At 43.6% G+C, this 26,091-nt stretch overlaps 1 protein-coding gene across 1 annotated transcript in view; it reads right to left on the reverse strand.

Annotated features, from left to right (window-relative positions):
* The window catches only part of cers6 (ceramide synthase 6), a 356,478-nt gene that overhangs the window by 29,447 nt on the left and 300,940 nt on the right, over positions 1-26,091 (reverse strand). Inside the window, exons 6-8 of the mRNA XM_070875509.1 lie at positions 24,488-24,580; positions 6,208-6,336; positions 2,406-2,512 (exon numbers count right to left, since the gene is read on the reverse strand). Coding sequence (XP_070731610.1) covers positions 2,406-2,512; positions 6,208-6,336; positions 24,488-24,580 — 329 coding nt within the window. The remainder of the gene's footprint in view (positions 1-2,405; positions 2,513-6,207; positions 6,337-24,487; positions 24,581-26,091) is intronic.

The following is a 26,091-nucleotide window of genomic DNA, read 5'->3' on the forward strand; positions in this document are numbered from 1 at the left end:
ACACTGGGTGAATTCCCTGCGCTTCTTCAAATAGTGCTGCAAGATCATTTACATCTACCTGAGAAGACAGATTTTGTATCTTTGAATACATTTTTACAGCATCAAGATGTGTTACAATAAAAATTGAAAAGCCTTCATGATTGCATTTTCTTAAACGTGCTCTGGTTAATTCTGACTTTGCACAATAGTATAAAATAGACGACAATGATTCATCCAGCTGTTGTACAACTCTACAGATTTTAATTTCCATTGAAGTCAAGAGAGATGTATAATGGGTGGCTGAATTGATATCACCCATTTTACACAAACATCCAAAGTCAAAATGACCCCCACTGTGCCTAGTGTGCATAAATGATTGCTTTGATGGCTTCAAACTTTAATGTTTAAACATAAAGTGGGATGTAAATGAAGAAATATGGCATAAGTTCCGTGCTTTGCTCAAACGCTGATTTTTCACACTGACTTCTGCTTATTTTATGCTGAATTTTATGTTCTGGCGTCTGCTAATGAGATTCTCAGGAAATTTCAGTGAAAATTTTGGTGTAACTTGCAATTGCAACAAATTCTGGGCCTAATTTAGAGCAATTTTAACTTGAGGCACACAATGAGTGGACAGCAGACAGAGTGTGCGCACTGCCCACCCATTGTTAAGTTGCAAAGCCCAAGCTGGTGAGTGCCAGATTGCAGCTCACTTTTTGTGTGAGGGTAAAAATGGGCTGGCTCCCAGCTGACAATCTGAGTCTTGGCCGTAAGCCACGAAAGTGCAGGCCAGGCCTTTGGCTAACCACCTCAGGACATTGACCAAGATGGCGGTAGCCACTGCACCCACATAAATGGGGATGCAAGTTAGGTTGCCATCTTGGGCAAGGTCCTGAGGTGGTTAGCCAAAGACGAATTAAAACCGACCCGAATATGTTAATTTTTGAAAAATTGCTTCTAAAACTATATTAGAATTTCATGATGTGAAGAGAGAAACTACAGTGTTCAAGGCTATACCTGGTTTCAAGGCAAATTAGTCATTTGTTTGACCTGCATTAAGTAAAATGCCACTCACAAATAAAGAGAACATTGATCTTTTTCTGTAAAACAGTGCAACTCCTATAAATATCTGGTGTATTTTCATCTGTTAGGCAAATATTTTGCATTAAATTACTTATGTAATAGGATATTCTTCAATAAAGCAGCTTTGTGTTAGTAGGGAAAAGGTAAATTTTAATGAGGTATATTGGACACATTATTAATTGTAGCTACCATTTACTTGGACATTTCACTGACCTGCACATTATGTAGGACAGCTACTTTTTTGCCAGCTACTTTAAGGTTCTCTATTGTCAAACTAATCTTAGTGATAGGAGGAAGCAAAAAGCACAAAAAGAAAAAGTGGAAGAAAATAGCAAGAACAAAGAAAAACAGCAAACTGAAATGGGAGAAGACCGTCAATAATTTGCCTTCAAAGTAGAAAAATGCTTCAAGGTATTTCATAGAGACATAATCAGATAAAAATAGATGGCAAGACAAAGACAAATATATTGATAGGTTGAGAAGAGAAATAAAGTTAAGTAAAAGGACAGCAGGAGAGGGAGAAGTGAAGAAAGAAAAACTTCCCTGTATGCATACAAGTGAAAATATGCCAAGAATGATGTAAAAGCATGTAAATTGTTTTCAATTTTTACTCTTAAAAGTAACAGAAAATAGCACATGTTTATGGGAAATGGGAACACTGCTGATGACTTGTGTTCCCAGCAATATGAATATTGAGACCACTTTCTATTTAATTCTGAATTTATAAAGCAGGGTTGAAACTGGTGCGAATTAGAAATACATTGCAAGACAACTATGGCATCAGAGTATTGCCTCCATGTCAGTGAGACCCTAACTCGAAATCTAGTCTCAATCAACATTTGGTTCAGGCTGACCCTAGATGTCATATTTGCTAGTTTTGAGCTGGGCTATCTGGGAGTAAGGGAGGATAACCTCGTCATCAGAATTACGCATTCCTCTTAGTTAGTCAACTCTAGTACCCTGTACAGCATTAAGATAATAGTACACTGTATTCATAATTATTTATGGATTTGTGGATCAGTCCCCAATGAGTGTGGAGGAAAACAATTGGGTAAATAATATCTAAAGAGAGACCATGTAGCTATTCCTCTTAATAGCTGACAACAGGAAATTTGCAGTTTGCAAAACAAAAACAGTACTTGCTTTTTTAATAATCCTCAACGGATGATTCAAATCAATTAATATTTTATTCCACTTTTGTCTCAGGGTTTCTGTTGAATAAAATTGTCTAATTTGCATGTACTCCTTTTCTGCTGTAAGTGCATTCTCAGTGAGCTCGAAAAAGTGGGAATGGCAAAGGTGCTGTTAAATAAATGGAGCTATCTGATTGATAGCTTACTCACCATATTGGATAAAGGCCAAGCCTCGTACTAATGAAGACCAAGCCGAACACTACAAACAGGAGGTCGCACAGTCTTTGACATTTGGCATAGTTTGCCATTTTAGCCGCCTGTGAATTAAAAAACACTGTTTTTGGATTTTCAATGTCTGACTGATATTAGCATGTCTTTCATTTGCTACTGTCCAGAAGAACTTAGATATAGGTAGATCGTTAATCTGTGTCTAGTCACAAATAATATTACTGGACCAGGATTATTAAATGCAATGGTTCCAAAAGCCTTGAAGTGAGTATGTTTCTCACTTAATTAGAATCATTGATAGCTACTGACATATTGGCCCGTGTTTAATTAGCTAAGTTCAGTAAATGGAAATAATGTGGATGAAATAAGCAGAAAAGTCATGAAGCTAGCTTGTACATCAACACTTTAAAAAGGGCAATAAAATATCCACGCATTCGACAACTGACAGACCGATTAGTCTGTGACTAATTCCATTCCTTGCATAAAATAAATAACTGACAACGATCTTTAATAATCTATAGTCAAAGTAGCCACTTCTGTGGCGCCTATTTCAGGCAATTGTCTTAAAACAATAACTACAATTCAAAACAGTAATCTGCCATATGTAAATAAGCTGTTAAAATAATAACCATCAATCGTGTCCTTTTTGAGGTGTTGTATGTCTATTTGTGATGAGCACATGTGTTTGTAGCACTAATGGCCTTACGATGCTCCAGGGCCCGACGTTCCAGCTTTTATACTTCCTGACCTGCGGAGGTGTTCTCTTGCAGGTTGGGTGGGGGGGGGTGGAGCGGCGGGCCCTGCGACATCGTGGCCCCCTGACCTGCGAGAGAACACCTCCGCAGGTCGCGAAGTTTAAGAGCTGGAGCGATATACCACTACAACTTCCAGCGCGAGCTGCTCCAAGTGCGCGACGGCTTCGAGGTGGGCGATTGGGTGACGTCGTCAGGACCTAGGTCGCTGTTTGGCACACGGGCAGGAGCATCGATGGGGCCCAGGCACAGCAGAGGAGCGGGAAGGATGTGACAGAGGTGTGGTGACTGATCGAGGCGGAAGAGCAATGAAGGATCGTGGCTAAGATTCGGTGGGTGATCATGGCGGAGGTCCTGCAGAGGTGAGGTGGGAGATTGTGGCAGAGGTGTGGTGAGTGTTTTATGGCAGAGGAGCGCTGAGAGATCGTGGCGGAGGTGTGGTGAATGTGTGTGGCGGACGATCGGTGAGAGATCATGGCGGAGGTGCGGCGAATATTTGTGGCGGAGGAGTGGCGAGAGATCATGGAGGAGGTGCGGCAAATGAGGGTTCGGGACCCAGAAGAGCCGAGGGCCTAGGGGCAGCACGGGCCAGCCAACACTGTATATGTGTGCGCACTAGGTCCGTGCAGCAGAGCAGGTCTCCAGTCGTCCTGGTTAACCCTTGCCACTGGATAATGGCCTAGCTCTGTCAAGGCCATGTGGTGGCTGATGTGCAACGGTCACCACACGTTAAAAAAATCCACACACAGGCATCTTCCAACCCTTCAATTGGGGTTCAGGACTTGAATATTGGGTCCTTCATTGAAACATCTGTGAACTCGTGGAAGCAAGTCATCCTCGTTCGAGGGTCCACCTATAATGATGATGATGATGAATGGCCTTATATTGAAGTTACTGGAATTCTGATTTCTGACTGTGAGAAAGAGCTGAGCTGAACCAGTTCCCCAATTATATCATTGCTTTTTTGTTTTTAACAACTTTTTTTCCCTTTAAACATAAATAGAGTCAAGCATATTGACCTATTTAAGCTAATCACAATGCTTTAATTTCTTAAAAATACATTGGTGAATTTTTAAGCTTGCCAGGCAAGCGATATCAGTGCTGGGAATTTAACATTTATCCTCTTTTGCACCCAGTATCTGTCAAGTTAGGTAGATACAGCATGGGTTAGAAGCAGAGTAAAACTCTCTCTACTTGCCTCAACAATCTGCTTTAACCTGTATCAGAACAATAACTCCACTGAACTTTCCATTTCTAATATCAGGCAAGGAGGCTGGAATTTTCTTTGGCAAGGCGGGTTGGGGACTGGAGGTCGGGGGGGTGGGGGGGAAGAGTCCAGGAGGAGTAAGGGAGGGTCGGTGTGGGGGTGGGGGGAGGTGCTGAAGAGGCTGGCTGGTTGCGGGTGATAGTTCTCAGTTGCGAGGCGTTGGTCCTGGGAATCGCAGGAGTGGGGTCGTCAATCTCGGCAGGGGTGGTCTGGAATCTGGAGGGGGGGGGAAGAGAGGATTGGCGTTGGGGGGGGGGGGGGGGAGGGGTGTTGCAGGTTCGACAGCGGATCGCGGATGGTCTGGAATATTAGGGATGGGCAAGCGATGGGGGTGGTCGGGGATTGTGGGGGAGCGGAGGACCGGTGCTGGCACCAGAGGATTGTGGCCAGCCTCATTATCATCGTTTGTGGAGGGGGTGGGGGGAAGGCCAGGGAATGCGATCAGAGGCCTCGTGGAGGGGTCTCTGATCACTGGGGGGGGGGGGTGGGGGAGGTGGGCGGGGGCGCGGTATAGATGGATCCAGGAGTTGGTATACATCCACTTATCTCCTGGATGCAGCAGGCCCGCCTCGGTTTAACTGCCAGGTTTCACGAATTGTGTGAAAACCGTCTCCAGGCAGTTAAATTCAAAATGGACGGGATAAAAAGAGACTTCCAGCCTCATTACAATATTTACATTGAGGTAACGCCCCCTGGGGCATTAAAACTGGAAGTGGGCGGATTGGAGGCAGGATCAGGTTGGGAATCATTAACCATTTAACTTCCCCAATGCTCCAAAGCCACCTGTTTTGTATGGGAAAATTCCGGCCGGAGACCTTCATCCTATCAGTCTAGGCTACATTTGAACTCAAAAACCTGGGATGAACAAGCAGGTTTGTAACCCGCTTTGCTAACACACTATTTCCATTCATTGTAATTATTAAAACCAGTTTCTAAAACATGCTCATAAATAACGTTTTTTATGATTCACTCATTTTTGGTGTAATTTTGTTATTTCTTAATACAGCTTGTAGAACGTTTACCTTCCCACCCCAACCTGGAGCAGAAAATGCACACTTCTCCAATGACTCAGCTTAAGGCAGCAAGGAGCTGAGCTATACAGATCAGGAATGTTGCAGGTTTGATGCCTGCTCTGTATTGGGTTAGCTGATCTCATTACAGAGGAGACAATCCTGCTTTCCTGCTCCTGGCCTTCCTGCTGCAAGTGCATGTGTGCATACGTTGGGATGTCAGGATCAGGACATGGTCGGCATTTATTGTTTAGGCTTAGGCAAAGGCAAATTGTGCCCTACCAAGGATTCAATGCCTTCAGGAGAAGAGGAAGGTAGAATATTAGTGTGAAAAAAGAAAACGTTAAATAAACATCAAATTCTAATTATGTTCTATATCCAATATGAGAGTGTCTTATTATTACAATTAACAAGACTAATTTAGCTGATTTCTTATATTGGATAATTCATAAGGATAAATGCCGAGCAAAGGTCAGATGGTAACCCACCGAGAGGGAGCTCACCAACAGTATAAGTAGAAGTTTGGAAGACATACAATAATGATGTAAAGGAGCTTAACAGAATAGGAGACAAGTAAACAAAATTAAGAAGTGGAAATATTATAAAATATTTTTGTGATTTTTCCCTTCGCTGTATCATGAAGCATTTTCAGTGTGATACTGTGACAAAGAGGAAAAATCTTTTCTCTAATGTGTGATGCTGCCCCCATTACATTGTCATAAGGACTCATTAAAGGCGATGAACACTTTCCTTACCTCTAACAGAAAATCAGATGCATCATGAAGGCACATGACCAGTGTTCCTACACGCACCATATTGTTGACATATGAAAATGTTATAAGTGCTATTGTTGCAAGGTGATGCACAAACATAATGGCAAAGTCCTAAAACAAGAAGAAACAACTAGGTAACAGCTTAGTGCAAAAATCACATCAACACTCCAATACACTACACAGCATAAAGTTTACAAGCTTAGAATGAAAATACTATCATAAGATCCGACTTTCCAACATTCATTTTTGGCCGAGTAACTGACAGAAAATAACAATGTTGGACGTAAGTCTACACTGATTACAAACCGTCTCGCATGGCACACTTTTCCATCTTTTCTCAAAAATACCTTAATTAATTGGATTATGAAACTTTTTTTGGTACTATGTCTTAATTCTAAAGAATAATTGCAATTTTAAGACACGATTTTCAGCCATATTGTTTTTATTTGCTGTGCAATAATCAAAATATTTTACAATTTTTAAATATTCTGTGATATGCTAGCCAGTTAAAGCATGTTTAAGTTGCTGCAGTGCTCAGTTGTCAATAAATAGCAGCGCTGCATCACTTTCCAGAAGGTGACCTGCAAATGGTAATACCTTCTTAAAGGTGAACTGTTGTCACAGGTATGGAGGAAAACGAGCAAAAAAACCCAGCGTAATCATTTCCACAAGGATTCGTCCAAATTAAGCAGTTGGTTTTGAGTCAGCCTGGTTCACAGCACTGAACTCACTGTTTAGAACCTCAAGGTAGCTGACATAAAACAAGCTGCACTGTGTGTGCTTATACAGCTGATGAGGGCAAGTGATGAATCATCCTCGACTCCGATGACGATATGATGAGGAAACTCTTGACACAGCTTCTGGAAGGTGTTAAGTGGAGGGTGGGCATAAATTCACACAATCACTATTTTAGGTTCGACACCAAAGGGCCAAGCAGCCACTGCTGAAGCTTCACAACTCCAACTGTGGAACCTTCATTCTATGGGATCTGGTGTATGCCTGTGCTGTGAACAAGAGGATGATGGTAATGCAGTGATACATTTTACGGTGAGTTGTACTGCTCACCTTGTAGCTCACACACAGTTGCCTAATGACCAACTGTTGACTCCCTCCCTTGGGATGGGGAGGGCAAGTGGAATCTTGCTGGGATTTAAATGGGTACTAGCAATGGAAGTGTGACAAAACTCAATTTTTGTCTGCACTGAATTTTTAAATTGCAATCTTTATTGCTGGAAACAGCATGTGAGGGATTAAAAATCCCAGTCACACAAAGTATTTCTCAAAGGGAAACCCATGAGCTCACAGGCCAGTCGGCTTCACAGTGTGTCAATTGTTAAGGAAAACACATTAAGGAGTCTAAAGTGTTAATTAAATGGCCCTACAATTCACATTGCACGACAACCATCAGTGTGTCATTGTCAAAGACTGGCCATAGATATAACATTGAAAAGGGAAATGCAACCTTTTATTTCAGTATATCTTCAAAGGATATTGAACGATATAACTTGGCTGACTTTATCCCAGTAAACAATCCATCTCATAGTTGCTTGTTTTCTAGCCAGCAGAAAGGTTGTGTGTTTAAATTTGTCCAGGCCAGCAGAAAAGCTGGGGCAGTTTTAAACTGCAGCATGCTTCACTGAGTAAAAAGTGAGCTTCTGCACTAAAGTCATTGTATAGAAAGTGAGTGGTGTCATTTTTATTGTGTTCAGAGTAATGAAGTGTACTTTATACTTACTCTGTGCATCTACCTGTTTCATTTAAATGAGACCATCTCTTGGTTTCTCTAGCCTGGGATTTCACAGCCTAATTCTCAGACTTACAGAGTGTATACTCAGTTCACCTTTCAAGGAGAGGGGAATCACGTGGTGGTGCATGATAAATTCTAGTAACCAGTTTACAGAGTAAGGATTATTTGCTGCATCTCACTATCATTGCTCCAGATGCTGGGCAAAAAAAAACAGGTGCACTCCAAATTGGAGGAGACACGATGCCTGTTTATGGGAGCAATCAGCAACAATGAACCCGAGATAGCATCTACCAAAAACGCGACAGGAAGTTTGAAACAAAGTCAATTCTCTGTGAAAGGTTTGGTATTCCTTCAATGCAATTTGTCCCTGTGCTTTTACTGAAAGGTGGTCTTGAGCCCCAAATAGGCCCATTCTCCTTTGATGCACCTCCTGCTGCAGGACCATTATCTCTGCATCAAAAAATGGAGTAATATTTACCACATGTCTCTACTGTACTCGATCGGGATCAATTCCTCTACTTTTCTGTCCTCCCACAAAATCCCCTTTCAAGGATAGCTGTGGCCCTTTAAAAGATGCTCCCCACAACAGATGTTCTACTCACCAGCTGTGTGTTACAGGCTAAGCTCTCTGGGTATGCTTTTCTTCTGCCTGTAACTTATTCAAACTAGCTCTCCTGGACAGCCTCTCATCTTCCACTCTACATAAACTTGAGCTTATTCTAAACTCTGCTGCCCATATCCTAACTCGCACCAAGTCCAGTTCACCCATTATCCCTGTGATCGCTGACCTGCACTGGCTCCCGATCCGGCAACGCCACTGTTAAAATTCTCATTCTTGAATTTCAAATCCCTTCATGGCCTCGCCCCTCCCTATCTCTGTCACCTCCTCCTACAACCCTCCGAGATCCCTGCGCTCCTCCAATTCTGGTCTCTTGCACATCCTTGATATTAATCGCTCCATCACTGATGGCCATGCTTTCAGCTGCCTAGGCCCAAAACTCTGGAATTGCTTCCCTAAATCTCTCCGTCTCTCGACCTCTCCCTCCTCTTTTAAGACACTCCTTAAAACCTAACTCTTTGACCAAGCTTTTGGTCATCTGTCCCAATATCTTCTTATGTGGCTCGCTGTCAAATGTTGTTTGAATACGCTCCTGTGAAGTGCCTTGGGCCATTTTGCTATATTAAAGGCGCGATGTAAATGCAAATTCTTGTTGCAGTTAAAGACCCCCATTGGAAATTGGGCTAGACCTACCCTCTGTGTTACAGACATAGGCACGCTTGTGAATTGGGACAGCTTTTCCCCTTTTTTCTATTCTTAGAAAACCTATAGGGTCAGAATATTCCCTCCAAATGGGGCAGTGGGAAATTCTATAGGTTCACATTTCTTAGTTAACTTGCTTCAGAGATTCTTAAACATGGTGGTTTTCCGTGCGAGTAGGATTTCCAGCTGGACAAAGAAAAGTTAAATGCAGTGACATCACGTGCAAGTGACCCATTTGCGTGACGCAATGACAGATTTTGGCTCAAATGATTTTACCAAATATACTGCAGCTTCAGCCAGCACCTCAGCCCTGAAATTGCTTGGGGATTCCACCATTCTCTCACAATAACTCCAATGGGATCCCGGTGAATCCCCCGGGAAAACAGCAGTTTTCAGAGTTTGTTGGCTCCTAGGAGGGGCAAGATCATGAGAGCTCCTGAAAAGGCAAATGACAGCAGGGCTGCAACCAATGTTGGGGACTCCCTAAACTGGGAATTCCTGCTCCTGAAGGGGCTATAGTGACAGGATATTTACTGGGGGGGGGGGGGGGAAGCGGGGGTGCTGTAGCACCAGGTAACCTGGAAATTTGGAAAGCAGTGACAGGATCGGTCCAAGTCAACATGGATTTATGAAAGGGAAAACATGCTTGACAAATCTTCTGGAATTTTTTGAGGATGTAACTAGTAGAGTGGACAAGGGAGAACGAGTGGATGTGGTGTATTTGGACTTTCAAAAGGCTTTTGACAAGGTCCCACACAAGAGATTGCTGTGCAAAATCAAAGCACATGGTATTGGGGGTAATATACTGACGTGGATAGAGAACTGGTTGGCAGACAGGAAGCAGAGAGTCGGGATAAACGGGTCCTTTTCAGAATGGCAGGCAGTGACTAGTGTAGTGCCGCAGGGCTCAGTGCTGGGACCCCAGCTCTTTACAATATACATCAATGATTTGGATGAAGGAATTGAGTGTAATATCTCCAAGTTTGCAGATGACACTAAACTGGGTGGCGGTGTGAGCTGTGAGGGGGACGCTAGGAGGCTGCAGGGTGTCTTGGACAGGTTAGGTGAGTGGGCAAATGCAGTATAATGTGTGTGAGGTTATCCACTTTGGGGGCAAAAACGCGAAGACAGAATATTATCTGAATGGCGGCAGATTAGGAAAAGGGGAGGTGCAACGAGACCTGGGTGTCATGGTTCATCAGTCATTGAAAGTTGGCATACAGGTACAGCAGGCGGTGAAGATGGTAAATGGTATGTTGGCCTTCATAGCTAGGGGATTTGAGTATAGGAGCAGGGAGGTCTTGCTGCAGTTGTACAGGGCCTTGATGAGGCCTCACCTGGAATATTGTGTTCAGTTTTGGTCTCCTAATCTGAGGAAGGACGTTCTTGCTATTGAGGAAGTGCAGCGAAGGTTCACCAGACTGATTCCAGGGATGGCAGGACTGACATATGAGGAGAGACAGGATCAACTGGGCCTTTATACACTGGAGTTTAGAAGGATGAGAGGGGATCGCACAGAAACATATAAGATTCTGTCGGGACAGGTTGGATGCGGGTAGAATGTTCCCGATGTTGGGGAAGTCCAGAACCAGGGGACACAGTCTTAGGATAAGCGGTAGGCCATTTAGGACTGTGATGAGGAGAAACTTCTTCACTCAGAGAGTTGTTAACCTGTGGAATTCCCTGCCGCAAAGAGTTGTTGATGCCAGTTCATTGGATATATTCAAGAGGGAGTTCGATATGGCCTTTATGGCTAAGGGGATCAAGGGGTATGGAGAGAAAGCAGGAAAGGGGTACTGAGAGAATGATCAGCCATGATCTTATTGAATGGTGGTGCAGGCTCGAAGGGCCGAATGGCCTACTCCTGCACCTATTTTCTATGTTTCTAAATATGGGTAACACGGAGGTCCTGCCAAATTTAAAGACTGGATCTCACTTGATATTTTGTTTCCTCTTTCCTTGCTAACAGACGGCCAGATTGAGAGGCTGGCTGGTTGTCAGGCGGGAAGGCCTATGCTAGGTGGCCATAGTCAGGGAGCAGAGAGGAGGGAGGGAGAGATTTCTGGGGGCGGGGAAGACATCACGGCGGACTTTGGATCAGGGAGGTGGGGGGAGATCTCGGGGGCTTCCAATTGTGGGGAATATTGCAGGTGGGCCTGGAGCTCGGTAGGGGTGGGGCGGAGTGCTGGCTTTGGATCGTGAGTGCTGGTGGGGGGGTGGGGGCGGTGGACAAACACAGGAAGGAGACCGATCGCGGCAGGTTAGTTTGGGGGCCGGGAGCACTATTGCTCCTCTTGGCCAACATGCCGTCCTGCAAAACCACTTAGCTCCTGGATCAGCCATTCTTGCCTCCCTTCAGCTGCCGGGTTTCCTGACCCCTGGGAAACCCGGCCTGCGTGCCATTAAGTGTAAAAGTCTGTTAAAATCTGAGGCACACAGCTTGATTAGCATATTTAGATTACAGTTACGCCTCTCGAGATGACGTTACTTACCCGCTGAAGTTGGAGTGTAAATACAACGAATGCGCAAATTTTCAGTTTAACCAGGGCAGGTTGGGATCGGGTTTCAGATTTTTCAGAATTTACCCCCCCCCCCACCCATCTTGGGCGGGGGGTGGTAAAATCCCACCTGTGTTTCTGTGGCAGCAAGTGAGTGATGGCACATGGCCTGAACCCCCTCCTTCGCCCCCCACCCCACTGGTCCCACGCCCCCAAAGACGTCAGAACTTTAAAAAAACAAATTCACCCAGATCAGCTCCCTTGCTCAGAGAGTCAAGGAGAACATAGCTGGGGTCTTCTTCTCGAGGCAGGCGAATGGATGCGTTGGGCGGACAGGGGAAAGTGGCTTGTGCTGGCCTAGCCCATATTAATGATGAGCCCTGCCACTTTGGTGAGTGTTGCAGGGCACCATTGGGCATGAACCCTGCTGTAACTGGCAGGATCATGACTCAAGGAACTGCAGCACCCTCAGGCTTTGAAGCTATGCATTCTGTTCTTGATTCTCTACTTCCTATTTAATCTCAGGATAATAGACACAGGTAAAACTTTGCACTGGATATATGGATAGTAGAATTGAGGAGATATGAAGTGTTTATGCTTTGTGAGATGGCTTTCTAAATATGCCTCACCACTTAAGCACTCTATTTACTAAATATTTGCAATTGAATTGTGAAAACTGCATGTCGAATAAGATGTGTTTGACCCATTTCATGGTAACGCTGTGAATTTATTTTGGATGCGAGGGTGACATCTTGCCAAACAAATAACAGGAAGATGCAATTTGTTTGGCCAGATGCCAAATCACATCCAAAATAAATTCTTCAAACTCCCCTAGATATGGCATTAGGTAAGTATTGGATTCATAGTACACAAACAGCACAGAAAAAGGGATCTTTATCTGCAGCATCTCTCACAATCTATCCCATGCTTCCAGGCATGGTATCGTGGGGGAAGATTTCCTCTGTGCATTTGGTGTGCCAAAGCCATAAGGCTGTTCTTTGTAAACATGCTTACAATTTCACTCCACCTCGGTCATGAAGGAAATCGTTCCTCCCAAGAAGGTTTAGAAAAATTAAAACATTTGGAGAATCTTCACCTTTCATTGAATGCAGTAAGCCTTTTGCGATCCTGCAATCTCAATATATGAAGGTAACAATTTGCCAGGAATAAATTACAAATGGGAGCAAATTTGGTACAATGCTGGTATTACACATCCCTGTACTATTAACGGGGCCCTTTGTCTCCTCAGTCTGTTGCACGAGTCCTGACATAAAGTTTAGGGGGCAGAAATTGAACCTTGTTGCACCCAGTTAAAGGCAAAAAACCGGGGCAAAGAGGACCAACTTCAGGGCACAACGTCTCCTACCCCGATCTGTGCTGCAGTACAGATGCTGCCATTTTGGTAAAGGCCGTACTACAGGCGTCCAGGGCGATCGCTGCCAAAAACAGGCATTAGCGGTCCGAAAATGATCTCCATATTGCTAGCGAGCTGCCTGGAGATGCACAGCAGGCATCCACAGCTCACTGTACCTATTAAAATGAGGCTGGAGGACTGCTATCGATCTGGCATTGGGACTACCTGTTCCGGCACAGGGATCGTTCCTGCACCCAGTCTGAATCGGCCTAACGATGCTAACAAATTTTTACCCCTAGATTTATTTTGTTTGGTCAGAAGAGGTATATTTGATAAATCCATAAAGACAATATGACACTGCTATTTGGGGGTGCATTTACACTACAAGTGCAGCGATGGTGTGATGCGGTTTTGCTTCACTGTGATATCACAGCATAAATATAGCCTGACCAGACCAAAGTGCAGGGAGACTCTCTGGGGGAGCTTTGCTTCCGAGTCAGTTTGGATCTTAACACCTAAGGTACATTACACAATTTCAGTGTCGGTGTGAAGCCAAAACCACTTTGCACCAATGCTAAATTTGTAACGTAAATTCACTCTCAAAATAGCATATACAGTATTTAAAACCAATCGAAAAAAAGACCTACTTTTTTTCTGAGAGCTCAATATTTTAAATATTGCTCTTGAAATAATTTTTAAAATCATACAAAATGTAAAGTTAATGACAATTTAGGTAATTGAGTTTATCTGGATCATCGATCTTCTTGTACAAACTAGCATTTTTAATACTATCACTTTAAAACCTCGTCAGTATGTAAGCAACTGAAGCATTTGTACTCACTGCAGCAATGTTGTAATTCCTGAGGGTGTTAATATTTAAAAGGCAATTAAAAGAATTCTCCCGGCACTGCATCAAAAATATCCCTTTAAAATCACTGTTAACACTGCATTTGGAATGTGAAGGACTCTAGAGTACAGAAATTAAGCAAGAGAAAGGAACAGAGAGCAAGCAACATACTGTATTTGACTGGCGTGCAGTGATGAAAGTCTCCACAGTGAACAAGTTATGGATGGAAGAACTGAAAGGAAAAAAAAACACAAACACAATGTGCATACAGTCAGCAGGTACTGTACAAGAAGGTGTACCATGAAATGTGACAAATATCAAGTACTGTAGGCCTCAGTCTGATTGTATAAACAATACATCATCTGTACTCTTACATAAAGAAAGGTTGAAGAAAGCATTCCTAGTACACCTCAAATAATGGGTATAGTACCTGTACAGAGAATTATTGTAGTCTCAGAGTGAATCAGAAGATGGAGCAATGAGTGCTGCCAAGGACACACTGAGATGACAGATACATTAGTCCATTTTTCTGACGGCTTTGAAAATGTTTTCTGTTTACATAAGAATCAAGTGATCCACTTTCAAAGGAAAAATGTATTTAGTGTATTAATTATTATCCACAATTTTAACCTTATTGATATAAAATTATTGATTTAATTGATTTTTTAGCATTACAATATAATTTAAAGATAGGAATATCGTTCATGATTGACTATAATTTGTACAATTAGACCACCTTGTTACATTTAATAAATATTTATGTTTTAGTGATGGGAGTGGATATTCCCTGGAACATTGCCTTTATGAGCCAGTCCAAAAACACATTACAGAGATCAGCATGTTACAGAGAGCGTGCTTCATATGCTCTCTATTGTTGAGAGCCAGATATGTTGAGCTTGATTTTATACTTGTTAACAGACTTAATAATAATGCTAATAGTAAGTACTGGCATTCAAACACAAATTTCTATAGCATTTTAGTGTCTGTAAATTGGGATCAGCATTTATTTCCATTACAATGGCAACTCACTTGCCAGTATTTTCAAAGTTTTGTAACCAGGACAAATCATTATCTGTAGCGCAACTAGGGTAAAAACCCTTCCACTTGTACTCTATGAGGGTGAGTTTCGAAGACATGTTGGTGGTAGGGAACCTGGCATCCTGTCAGCCTGGAAAATGTAGGTTTACACCTTTTTAAGACCAATCACCATTACATATAGATTGACTGGTCCTGTTAGAGACCAGAGTCCTGTCACAAAAGATTATGGGGCCGAAATTTTATAAAATTTTAACGCCAGTGCGGAAAGCGCGGAATTGGCCTCTTAGAGGCAAAAACGCGTGGGGCGGTAACCGACTGGTAACCGGGCATTCGTGGGGCGGTCTCGAGGCATGTTCGCTGGGCGGTCTCGAGGCGTGATTCTCAGTGCCACGCGGATGCTTCATAACGTCCCTCCCCTTCTTGTAAAGAGGAGGGCCGCTGCGAACTCTGCAAGCTCTTTAGTAGTGTCCACTTGGCCACGAGGGAGGGTGTCGACTGGTCAGGAGCCTGGTACCCAAGAGGGCATGCCGGTCTGCATGTTGGCAGCCCGGACACACCAGCGGCCGCCATTGTCAGGCCGACTGAAAAGTCGGCTGACAGAAAATAGATGCGGCCGCAGCGCTACCACCTCCCCTTTAAGGGTGGCCGGGGCGCCCCAGCCACCACAGCTTGCCCGAGAAGCTGTCGCTGGCATTGACCCACGCCGACCTCGCTTCGGGTGGGGCAATTTCCCCCGAGGGGCGTCACAGGGGCAATTCCGGGGGGGTGCTCTGGCCGCCGCACTCAGGTGAAAACCCTTTAGCGCCCCCCAGAGGTGAGCAATTTCAGACGAGCAATTTCAGCCCCTCGATGTTTTAAATCTAATGTTCTGCTTTCACTATCTCGTCAAAGGCTCTGCTGTGCACTATTGAGTTGATGTCCTTTTTACCAGCTACTTTTAGATAACTTCATAATGATGGAACCTATTGCTCCACAGCATATAAAACTTGAATTTATTTTTCCATCTAAGACAGGATAACCCATACTACTGCAAAACATAAAATGGGTTTCTACAATATTATGCATTTACCAGTTTGTAAAATTAATATTTTTCCCCTCCTTTTGTTATTAATGTTCCCTTTTCCTGGAGAGGTTGATTCTCTGCTGTGTTACAGATCCATGGGTACTGGCAGCCCCCAGCAATATGCCCAAGTGGCCATTTTTCATATCTGAGTCTTGATAGTGGTTAACAAAGCAGACGATTGTCGTCATTCAATATCAGAAGCAGGCATCCCAGCTAACTTTCCACTTACTAACCCGGGATGCCAAAACCAATGGTTGCATCCCTACTGCCACCCTAGCTGAAATCAGCACATACCCAAGATCAAACCTCAAATGTTCCTGAAATGTATGGATCAGCTACTCATTGGAAAAAATTGTTGAGACTTCAAGGAGCTCATAAAAGGAGTTTGTTCTGTTGCTGAAGATAGAAAATCAAGCCCAATGTGTATTATATCACTGACTGCTGGAGTAAGCGGCTATTGAATTTATATGATGTCTGTTTTAGTGTTTGAAGTAAGCAGTTACTACACAAGCACAGAGTTTGACATCATTAAACATAATGATGAAATAATAAATATATTAATGTGGTTAATCTCTGGAATTTTGATTCACAAAGACAAAAATAAAATATAACTTTAATGGAATTATGTTCCCTGTGAATATAACTGATTCACATTGGTTTTTGAACTGGAAAGAAATAAATGCAATGTAAAACATGAATAAACATTGCTCAGCCTACAGTACCCAGTATTAACATAACAGCGAGAAAAAAAAGGTCTGAAATAATTACAGCATGATACACCAGTGCATGCAAAAAATGATAATATTAAAACATAAGAAATCCTGAAGAGCAGACAAGCATGATTAAGTGTGACTTCACCAACCTGCAAGGTAGTGATAAAGTTTTCAACGGTGGGAGGTAATGAAAAATAAGCTGTGATGCTGCTCTCCAAAAGCCTACATACATGTTCATTATTTAAAATAAAGTTTTTCATATTGGATGAACTTGGAATTTATATTAGATTTCTTTTGTTCTATTATACCCCACCTGCTGTCCTCAGTGCCTTGATATAATTATCGTTGAAATTACTCTGATGGGAGAGATATTGTTCCAGATTCTATTGATTTCCTGTTTAATGACAGCATTCACTGTACAGTACTGACAAATGGACATGAAGGCCTGGAAGAAGTCCAGTCACTGTCTTTTTACTTACACACACAGACAGAATACTTGATCAAATGGTTAAAATATTAATTACATATTACACAGCCTCATTTAACTATTGCTCCATTATATGTCTCATTGCAAACATAAATCCAATGACAGGAATCAGTGTAAAGCATTTTATGGTATTTTTTTTAAAAGTGTACCAATTTCTGGACCTTTGCAGACAACTCTGCACTGTACCTCTCCTTCCAGTCAGGATGTAGGATGATTGGGCACCACAAGTAAACTCAGTACCATTCTATGATGAGAGAGCAGTTGGTGCAGTTTAAAAGGTATCTTCATCCTATGGGCCCAAGTTTCCATCGACCCTTAGGTGCGCAGAGTTTCTGGAACAAAAGGCGTGCCTAACCCTTACCGTGGTATTCTCCACGCTCATCAGGCCTTCTTCGGACTCGGCGTAGCGCATCAGAACCAGCGGAGGGGCGGAGCTATGGACATGTTGTGTCAACACAGCTGGCAGGTGGGCGGGGATAGGGCCCAGCATGTCTCTGAGTGCCGGCAGCATTGCGCATGCACATTGGAGCGTGCGCGCAAGCGCAATGGCTCACAAACATTGGCAATCAGCCATCTTTAAAGGTACAGGCTGGCGGGCTCCCGGTGCTCATTCGATGGATCCCACCCCTAGTCCCTGGCTGAATGGCCCGAAAAGGCACTGCTGCATGTGTTACTGCAAGGGCTCCCGGTGCTCATTCGATGGATCCCGCCTCTAGCCCCTGGCTGAATGGCCAGGTGCTGCGTGCTGCAGTAGGTGAGGTAGGAATTTTAAATTTTTTATTTATTGATTTATTTATAATTTATTATTGATGATGGTTCTTTATTGTTAAAGGTGAAGTGTTTAAGCTTTGGAAAATCCTCTAACTTCCCCCCCACCCCCACCCGCCCTTGCATCCCTGCGCCTGATTTCTAAAGTGTCCGCAAGGTTTATCTGAGCGTACAAAAGTGGACACATACGCTGGCCTAAATTAGTTTGTAGTAACTTTTCGCTGCCTAACCTTGCTTAAATGGCCAAAACAGGCATAAGTGGCTGGTAACGCCCCCTTTTGAAAAAAACGGAACTAAAAAGAAACTGAACTAACTCACTGAAACTGGAGCAAACTAAAAGTGGAGAATTGTGATCTTGAGGTTACTCCAAAAATAACTAGTTGCTCCAAAAAAATAGCAGCAACTCCTGTTGAAACTTGGGCCCAAAATTTATTTCATTTTAATTGAACAGGATCTTCTTTTGGGGTGCTCCGAGCAACAGACCGACATGATCCAGTTTTGACCATTGCACTATTGCAACACGAGAACTTCTTGTTCTGGTAATGCATTCCAAGAAGGATGACATGATTACAGCCAACATGTCCTCTATAGCTGTCCTCTATATGCCATAAAGCATTAATATCTGTACTGTTTATGAGGAAATATTCTCCAGAAGTTTCATTGTACAGTTACAGATCATTAAGTGACTACAATTATGTAATTTTTCCAAAGTAGCTATCATGACTAAAAAGCTATGACAACAACAACTTGTATTTAAATAATAGCTTGACTGTAATAGATATTCCAAATGCTTCATGGCATCAAAGCCAGACATTAAGCAGCAATGGGAGAAGTAACCAAAGATATGGTCAAACAGGTATGTTTTGAGAAGGCTTTTGAAGAAGGGAGAGAAGTAGTAAGGTAGAGGGGTTTTGGGAGACTGTCCCAAGATGCTGATGGTTCTGTGACCAAAGGTGGAGTGGAAAGAGGAAGAGTGCAAAGGAGGCTGAAGTCAGAAGAGGGAAGCGTGCATGTTGGCACATAGGACTGGAGGAGTTTGGAGAGGTGGATGGAGCAAAGATCAGGATTTTGAATGTGGCGAAGAGGCCAGTATAGATGAGTGAGCATAGGACAAAAGGATAGCAGGACTGATGTGGGATAGGATGCAGGCAGCAACATATTGAATGAGCTTTGATGAGTGGAGCTTGGGACTTGCAGGGAGGCATTAGAGTAAACAAGCTGGGAGTTATGAAGACATGAACAAAGGTTTCAGCAACATTATGGATGAGGTAAGGGTGGAGTCAGGTGATGTTGCAGAGGTGCCTAGCTGGGGGCCTTGAAGCTCAGCTCTGGGTCAACAAAAACATCAAGTTTGCGCAATGTTCGGTTGAATGGGTAGCAGATTTTGGCAGGAGTCAAATGGCTGGTTTTGATCTTGCCGACGTTAAATTGGAGAAGGTTCTTGCTCATCCACAATTAATGTCAGACGAATAGTTAAATATACAGATGTAGTCATGGATACAAGGGTGGTACCAGAGAGGTATAGCTGGGTGTCTTTGGCATATAAATGTAAGCTGAACCAACACCTATAGATGATGCCAGCAAGGGCCATCATGTAGGTGAAGAAAGGAAGGGACCAAGGCTGGAACCTTGGAGTATACCTGGGAGTAAAAATCATTGCAGGGGATCTGACAGCTGCATTGGAACAGGTTAGAGTTGAACTGGATGAGGAAGTATCAAAGAGGTGGACCACGGCTAAGAGACGAAGAAGGACAACTTGATGGTCAACTGTGTTGAATGCCGCAGAGAATTCAAGAGGTACAAGGAGAAATAGTGAACCATGATTGTAACCCATAGTACAGAGAAAACAGTAATTATGCAAAGCGTATATTTACAACATAGCAAACTATGGTCCACAGTAATTCATATACCATTCCCCAACTGAGGAGGCAGGCAGGTGATCTCTTCCTGGGATTCTGCCACTGTCTCAATAACCAGATGCAAATGACCTGGGGAACACACAGTACTGTGGGGAAGGACCTGATCTTCCTTTGGCATCTTACCCGGATACTTCAAGCAAAATTAGGAATGTGGCATGTGGTAATCATCGGCACAATCTGTATCTCCTTGGTGTAATACATTGGTATATAAATCAACTATGCCATTAGTCTGCATTGGATCAAGTTCTAATTTTTTCCAGAAACTAAGCCTCATGATAGCAGCAACTTAATGTATGCTGTACATTGAACATTTTATAACAATCTGTTCTGAAGGTGTTTTAGGAGGGATAAATAAAGTCAAAATATGTCAGACTACATAGTCAGCATGGACTTCATGAAGGGATATTTAAGGAGGGATATACTTGCATCGGAGGCAGTTCAGAGAAGGGTCATTAGGTTGATTCCTGAATGAAGGGTTTGACTTATAAAGAAAGGTTTAGTAGATTGGGCCTATACTCATTGTATTTTAGAAGAACGAGAGGTGATCTTATTGAAACATATAAGTAGGGTTACGGACCTAGAGCTGGTAATTGGGATTAGACTGGATGACCTTTTGTTGGCCGACGCAGTATTAATGGCAAGTACTGCAGGGAATTGAATACGGCCAGGGTGATTTCCTGGACTAGTTTCGATCGCCTGGATGGGCTGGAAAGGAATTTTCCCAGATTTTTTCTCCCTAATTTGGCCTGGGTTTTTATCTGGTTTTTGCCTCTCCCAGGAGATCACATGGCTCCGGTTGGGATGGAGTGTAGAATGTTTCAGTATAAGAGGTGTCGCAGTTGTGTGAGGCGGACTGTTTGGGCTGGGTGCTCTTTGCCTTTCTGTCATTGTTCATAGGTTTATATGTAACCTTCAGGGCTGCTGACCAAGGGCCATGCGGCTCTTTGTTGGCAGGCGTGGACACGATGGGCCGAAATGGCCTCCTTCTGCGCTGTAAATTTCTATGTTTCTTCTTTCCACTCATGGGAGAATCTGGAACTAGGGGGCATATTTTCAAAATAAGGGGTCACCCATTTAAAACAGAAATGAGGAGGAATTTCTTCTCTCAGAGGGTCACGAATCTTTGGAATTCTCTGCCCCAGAGAGCTGTGGAGGCTGGGTCTTTGAATATATTTAAGGTGGAGATAGACATATTTTTGTATGATAAGGGAATCAAGGGTTATGGGGAGCTGGCAGCGCAGTGGAGCTGAGCCTAAGATCAGATTAGCTATAATCTTATTGAATGGCGGAGCAGGCTCGAGGGGCCAATTGGTCTACTCCTGCTCCTATTTCTTATGTTCTTATGTTCTTAGATGCATCTATGCTAAACCACTGAGTTTTAGCAATCAGGCTTTACATGTGGTGTTGCTACTTATTGCTGATTCTTCTATCAGAATATATATTATAGCCAATCAACATCCAAAATAACATTCTAGGGTGAGAGGAATCATAAGTTAATAGAAAATGTCAATTTAGTTTACATAATGTGTGATACCCGTTGAATTATCCTTTGGGGTGCTGTTTTAGATTTATGCTAGCAACAGGGAATTATTCAACAAATATATTGCCTGTTATGTAGCATCAGTTTTAACATCAATAAGTTTGCTGCTTCTCAGGCAAACACAGATGGAAAATTCTGTATCCCCAGTCAATGGGTTTCTGACCATGAAAATAGGTCAGGGATGCAGAATTTCTCAACATTTGCTCTTGGTGTGTGCAAGGAGCACTGAAGTGGAATATCCAAGCTCGTATGCCAGAGAATTTGATTAAAAAAAACATAGAATATGTAAGCAGGAGAAAAGGATAGCTAATCCTGCAATATTTATATTTATTCAGATTATTACATACAGTGACATTTGTATCAGTATCTAGCGGTATCGTATAAACAGATTGCGTGATCAATGGCTGGGAACTGCGGGATATAATACTGCTGAATATATAAAAAAATGATTGAGCAGTACTAGAGTAATAGTGTGATTTTAAGTCTGTCCATGAACAAAATCTGTCGTTATAAAATGTACATTTACTGGAGGCTGTTAATCAAGTCACGTCGACAAGAACATTGTGGAACTAGCAATTTCAATTTAGCTCTTCCGGTCATGATTCAATCTTTCTTAAATGCTACTAATTTCCTGTTCTGACCTGAAGGACAACGCTATTTGCATTCAACACATTGTATGATCAGTAATTGCTACACAATTTCAGAGTGGCGGGCAGTGACTAGTGGAGTGCCGCGGGGCTCAGTGCTGGGACCCCAGCTCTTTGCAATATACATCGATGATTTGGATGAAGGAGTTGGGTGTGGTATCTCCGGGTTTGCAGATGACACTGGGTGGCAGTGTGAGCTGTGGGGGGGACTCTGGGAGGCTGCAGGGTGACTTGGACAAATGCATGGCAGATGCAGTGTAGTGTGGATGGATGTGGGGTTGTCCACTTTGGGGGCAAAAACGCGAAGACAGAGTATTGTCTGAATGGCGGCAGATTAGGAAAAGGGGTGGTGCAACGAGACCTGGGTGTCATGGTTCATCAGTCATTGAAAGTTGGCATACAGGTACAGCAGGCGGTGAAGAAGGCAAATGGTATGTTGGCCTTCATAGCTGGGGGGCTTTGGGTATGGGAGCAGGGAGGTCTTGCTGCAGTTGAGCAGGGCCTTGGTGAGGCCTCACCTGGAATATTGTGTTCAGTTTTGGTCTCCTAATCTGAGGAAGGACGTTCTTGCTGTTGAGGGAGTGCAGCGAAGGTTCACCAGACTGATTCCCGGGATGGCAGGACTGACATATGAGGAGAGACTGGATCGACTGGGCCTTTATGCACTGGAGTTTGGAGGGATGGGAGGGGATCTCATGGGGTCATATGAGATTCTGACGGGACGGGGCGGGTTGGATACGTTCCCGATGTTGGGGAGGTCCGGAACCAGGGTACACGGTCTTGGGATGGGGGGTGGGCTATTTAGGACTGGGATGGGGAGGGACTTCTTCACTCGGAGAGTTGTTAACCTGTGGAATTCCCTGCCGCAGAGAGTGGTTAACCTGTGGAATTCCCTGCCGCAGAGAGTGGTTAACCTGTGGAATTCCCTGCCGCAGAGAGTGGTTAACCTGTGGAATTCCCTGCCGCAGAGAGTTGTTAACCTGTGGAATTCCCTGCCGCAGAGAGTTGTTAACCTGTGGAATTCCCTGCCGCAGAGAGTGGTTAACCTGTGGAATTCCCTGCCGCAGAGAGTTGTTAACCTGTGGAATTCCCTGCCGCAGAGAGTTGTTAACCTGTGGAATTCCCTGCCGCAGAGAGTGGTTAACCTGTGGAATTCCCTGCCGCAGAGAGTGGTTAACCTGTGGAATTCCCTGCCGCAGAGAGTTGTTGATGTCAGTTCATTGGATGTGTTCGGTAGGGGGTTGGATGTGGCCCTTGCGGCTGGGGGGATCGGGGGGCGTGGAGGGAGGGCGGGGAAGGGATACAGAGGGAATGATCAGCCATGATCTTATTGAATCGTGGTGCAGTTTCGAAGAGCCGAATGGCCTATTCCTGCACCTATTTTCTATGTTTCTATATAACACTCCAATAATAGTGTTGCTTTCACAGTTCTCCAACATTTAAATTGTTCATAAGCAGTAAAACTGCTGACATTTCTCTAATCCAGCTGTAAAGGGCACAAAGATTTTATGAAACTTGCTTGACAGATCAGGACATTGACATTCTGTTTGACAGCTTGATGCTGCAGTCAACTCCCACATATTTTGCTGGATATTGGTTTTAATTATCAACTCCAGATGAAGCATAACCCTGTATCATTAATTATTCTATAAATGGATAATACTAAGTTCCAACCTCATTGCTTACCAAAGGATATATTCATGTCCCTTTCCCTCACAACATATGTTATGGCCTAACCCATGCTGGCAGCCACAACCTGACTTCTGCTGGCAATCGCAGGATGCCATCACTACGCAGGTTGTGTTGGGGATTGGATCAGACTGAAGATACAATACCACTGAGAATCCGATTGAGTTGCAGCTGTCACCAGCAGTCAGATTGGGTCAGTGCTGCAACTGGGAGTTGGTTCAGTGATGTGAGTTTAAAACGGGTCAAATTCACTGCTCTTTCTGCCAGTGCTGCTGTCAGGCGTGACAGTGAGCAGCGAATTCAGTTTTTGTATATATCCTACCCTGAGCAAAACTGCATGATTTGGTCCAGACTCTCCTTTAACAAAGACTGAAAGCGCTTAACTAGCAAATTGTTTATTTTGTGGTAATAATGGAATAAAAGGCCACGACTGTTTCTGCTTCTTTATTTACATCTACTCTGTTGTTAAATTTTACCCAGTTGAGGAAATGATGCCCTAATGGAGTAACAGCAGACAATTTAATAGATTTTTAAGTTATAATAAGACAGTGAACAAATTAACGTATAGCCTTGTGTAATTGTTATTCATTGGAGTTTTCATAATGTCAGTGTAAATCACTTTTTGTTCACAACATGAATTCCTGTGTGATAAGATTTCTGTTCAAACTATTATCATGTGCAATGTTCTTACCTTTCTTTTGATATCAGTAAACTGAGAGAACATTAAAGACCAGTAGAATGCCAGCTCCATAATGTAATAGTAATGGAGATCCGAGGTTAGAGGCTGTTGAAAAAAGGAAACCTGTTAATATATAATACATAGCGGATGTATCATGGTCAGCATTGCAATATGATAAATAGCTCTACAATTATGGCTGACTGCATAATTCTTGAGTAGCAATCCCTCAATTGGGTCATAACCAGGCTTATGAGCACAGATATTTAGCACTTCATAATGTGTATTCAAATAGTTCAAGAAAATCAGTTGCTTTGTGATAACATATCTATGTACATATTTCCACTGACATTTCATGTTACAAAGATGTATCCTGTTCTATCAAACATGAATAGGACATAAAAAAATGCTATTTATGACTCTGTGGATTAAAGCACAAGGAGTTCACCCGCCATATTTTAAAAATTGACTTTCTGGAACATTCTGAGTGAAAGCATTTCCCAAATTGGAGAAATGCAACATGAGACCTCCAAAATGCACAAAGTCACCTCCAAAGTGTGAGGAGAAGCACAACCTGCACAGCAACAACTTGCTGCTCAGAGACCTGCAGCTCCACAGGAGAGATGGGGATCAGCAGAGTGGTGCAGCTCATAGGAGGCCATAACTGGCACACATGGTCTATAGCCAGAGGATCAGCTTCCTCGACATGTCAGAACATCAGTGTCTTAGGAGGCTCAGGGTGTCGCGTCAGGTGGTGATAGACATTTGTAGCCTACTGGAACAAGACCTGCTGCCAACTGGACCTGGGGGCCAGGCTTTATCAGTCACTGTCAAAGTCGCCACCTTCCTCAACTTTATTGCCTCTGGATTCTTCCAGGGCTCTGCCAGAGACATTTGCAGGATCTCGCAGTTGGCCGCACACAAATGCATAAGACAGGTGACTGAAGGCTTGTTTGCCAGGACCGGCAATTATGTGAACTTTGCCTGCGATGATGCCAGTCAGAATGAGCGGGCGCTCGGATTTGTGGCTCTGGCTGGCTTCCCATAGGGTATCATCGACTGCACACGTGGCAATTAAGGCACCCAAAGATCACCCAGGATTGTTCGTGAACCAGAAGGGCTTCCACTCCATCAATGAGCAGCTGGTGTACAACCACAAAAGATCTTTATGCAGGCATGCGCAAGATTCCCGGGTGTTTGTTCTGCGGCAGTCCACCCTTCCTGATCTCGTCCCACCTGGAAGCAGAGTTACTGGCAGGCTGCTTGGAGACATGGGATACCCACTTAAAACATGGCTGATGACACCGCTCTGTAACTTGAGGAATGAGGCCCAGGAGCAACACAACGAATGCCATATGACCACAGATGTGTCACTGAACAAGGCAATGGCATGCTGAAGATATACTTCAGGTGCCTGTACAGATCTGGAGGAGCCCTTCAGTACGCACCATCCAGGGTCCCCAGTATGGTCGTGGTGTGCTGTGCTCTGCACAAAATTGCGCAGCAGCGAGGTTTGGACCAGCAGGAGAGCACAGAGCCTCTTTGGATTATTATGAGAAGGAGAAGAAAAACGAGGAGGAGAAGGAGGCAGAAGGTGATGCGGTCAATGCAAGACCAGA

Source organism: Pristiophorus japonicus, chromosome 3 (assembly GCF_044704955.1).
Source record: "Pristiophorus japonicus isolate sPriJap1 chromosome 3, sPriJap1.hap1, whole genome shotgun sequence".
Lineage (NCBI taxonomy): Eukaryota > Metazoa > Chordata > Chondrichthyes > Pristiophoridae > Pristiophorus > Pristiophorus japonicus.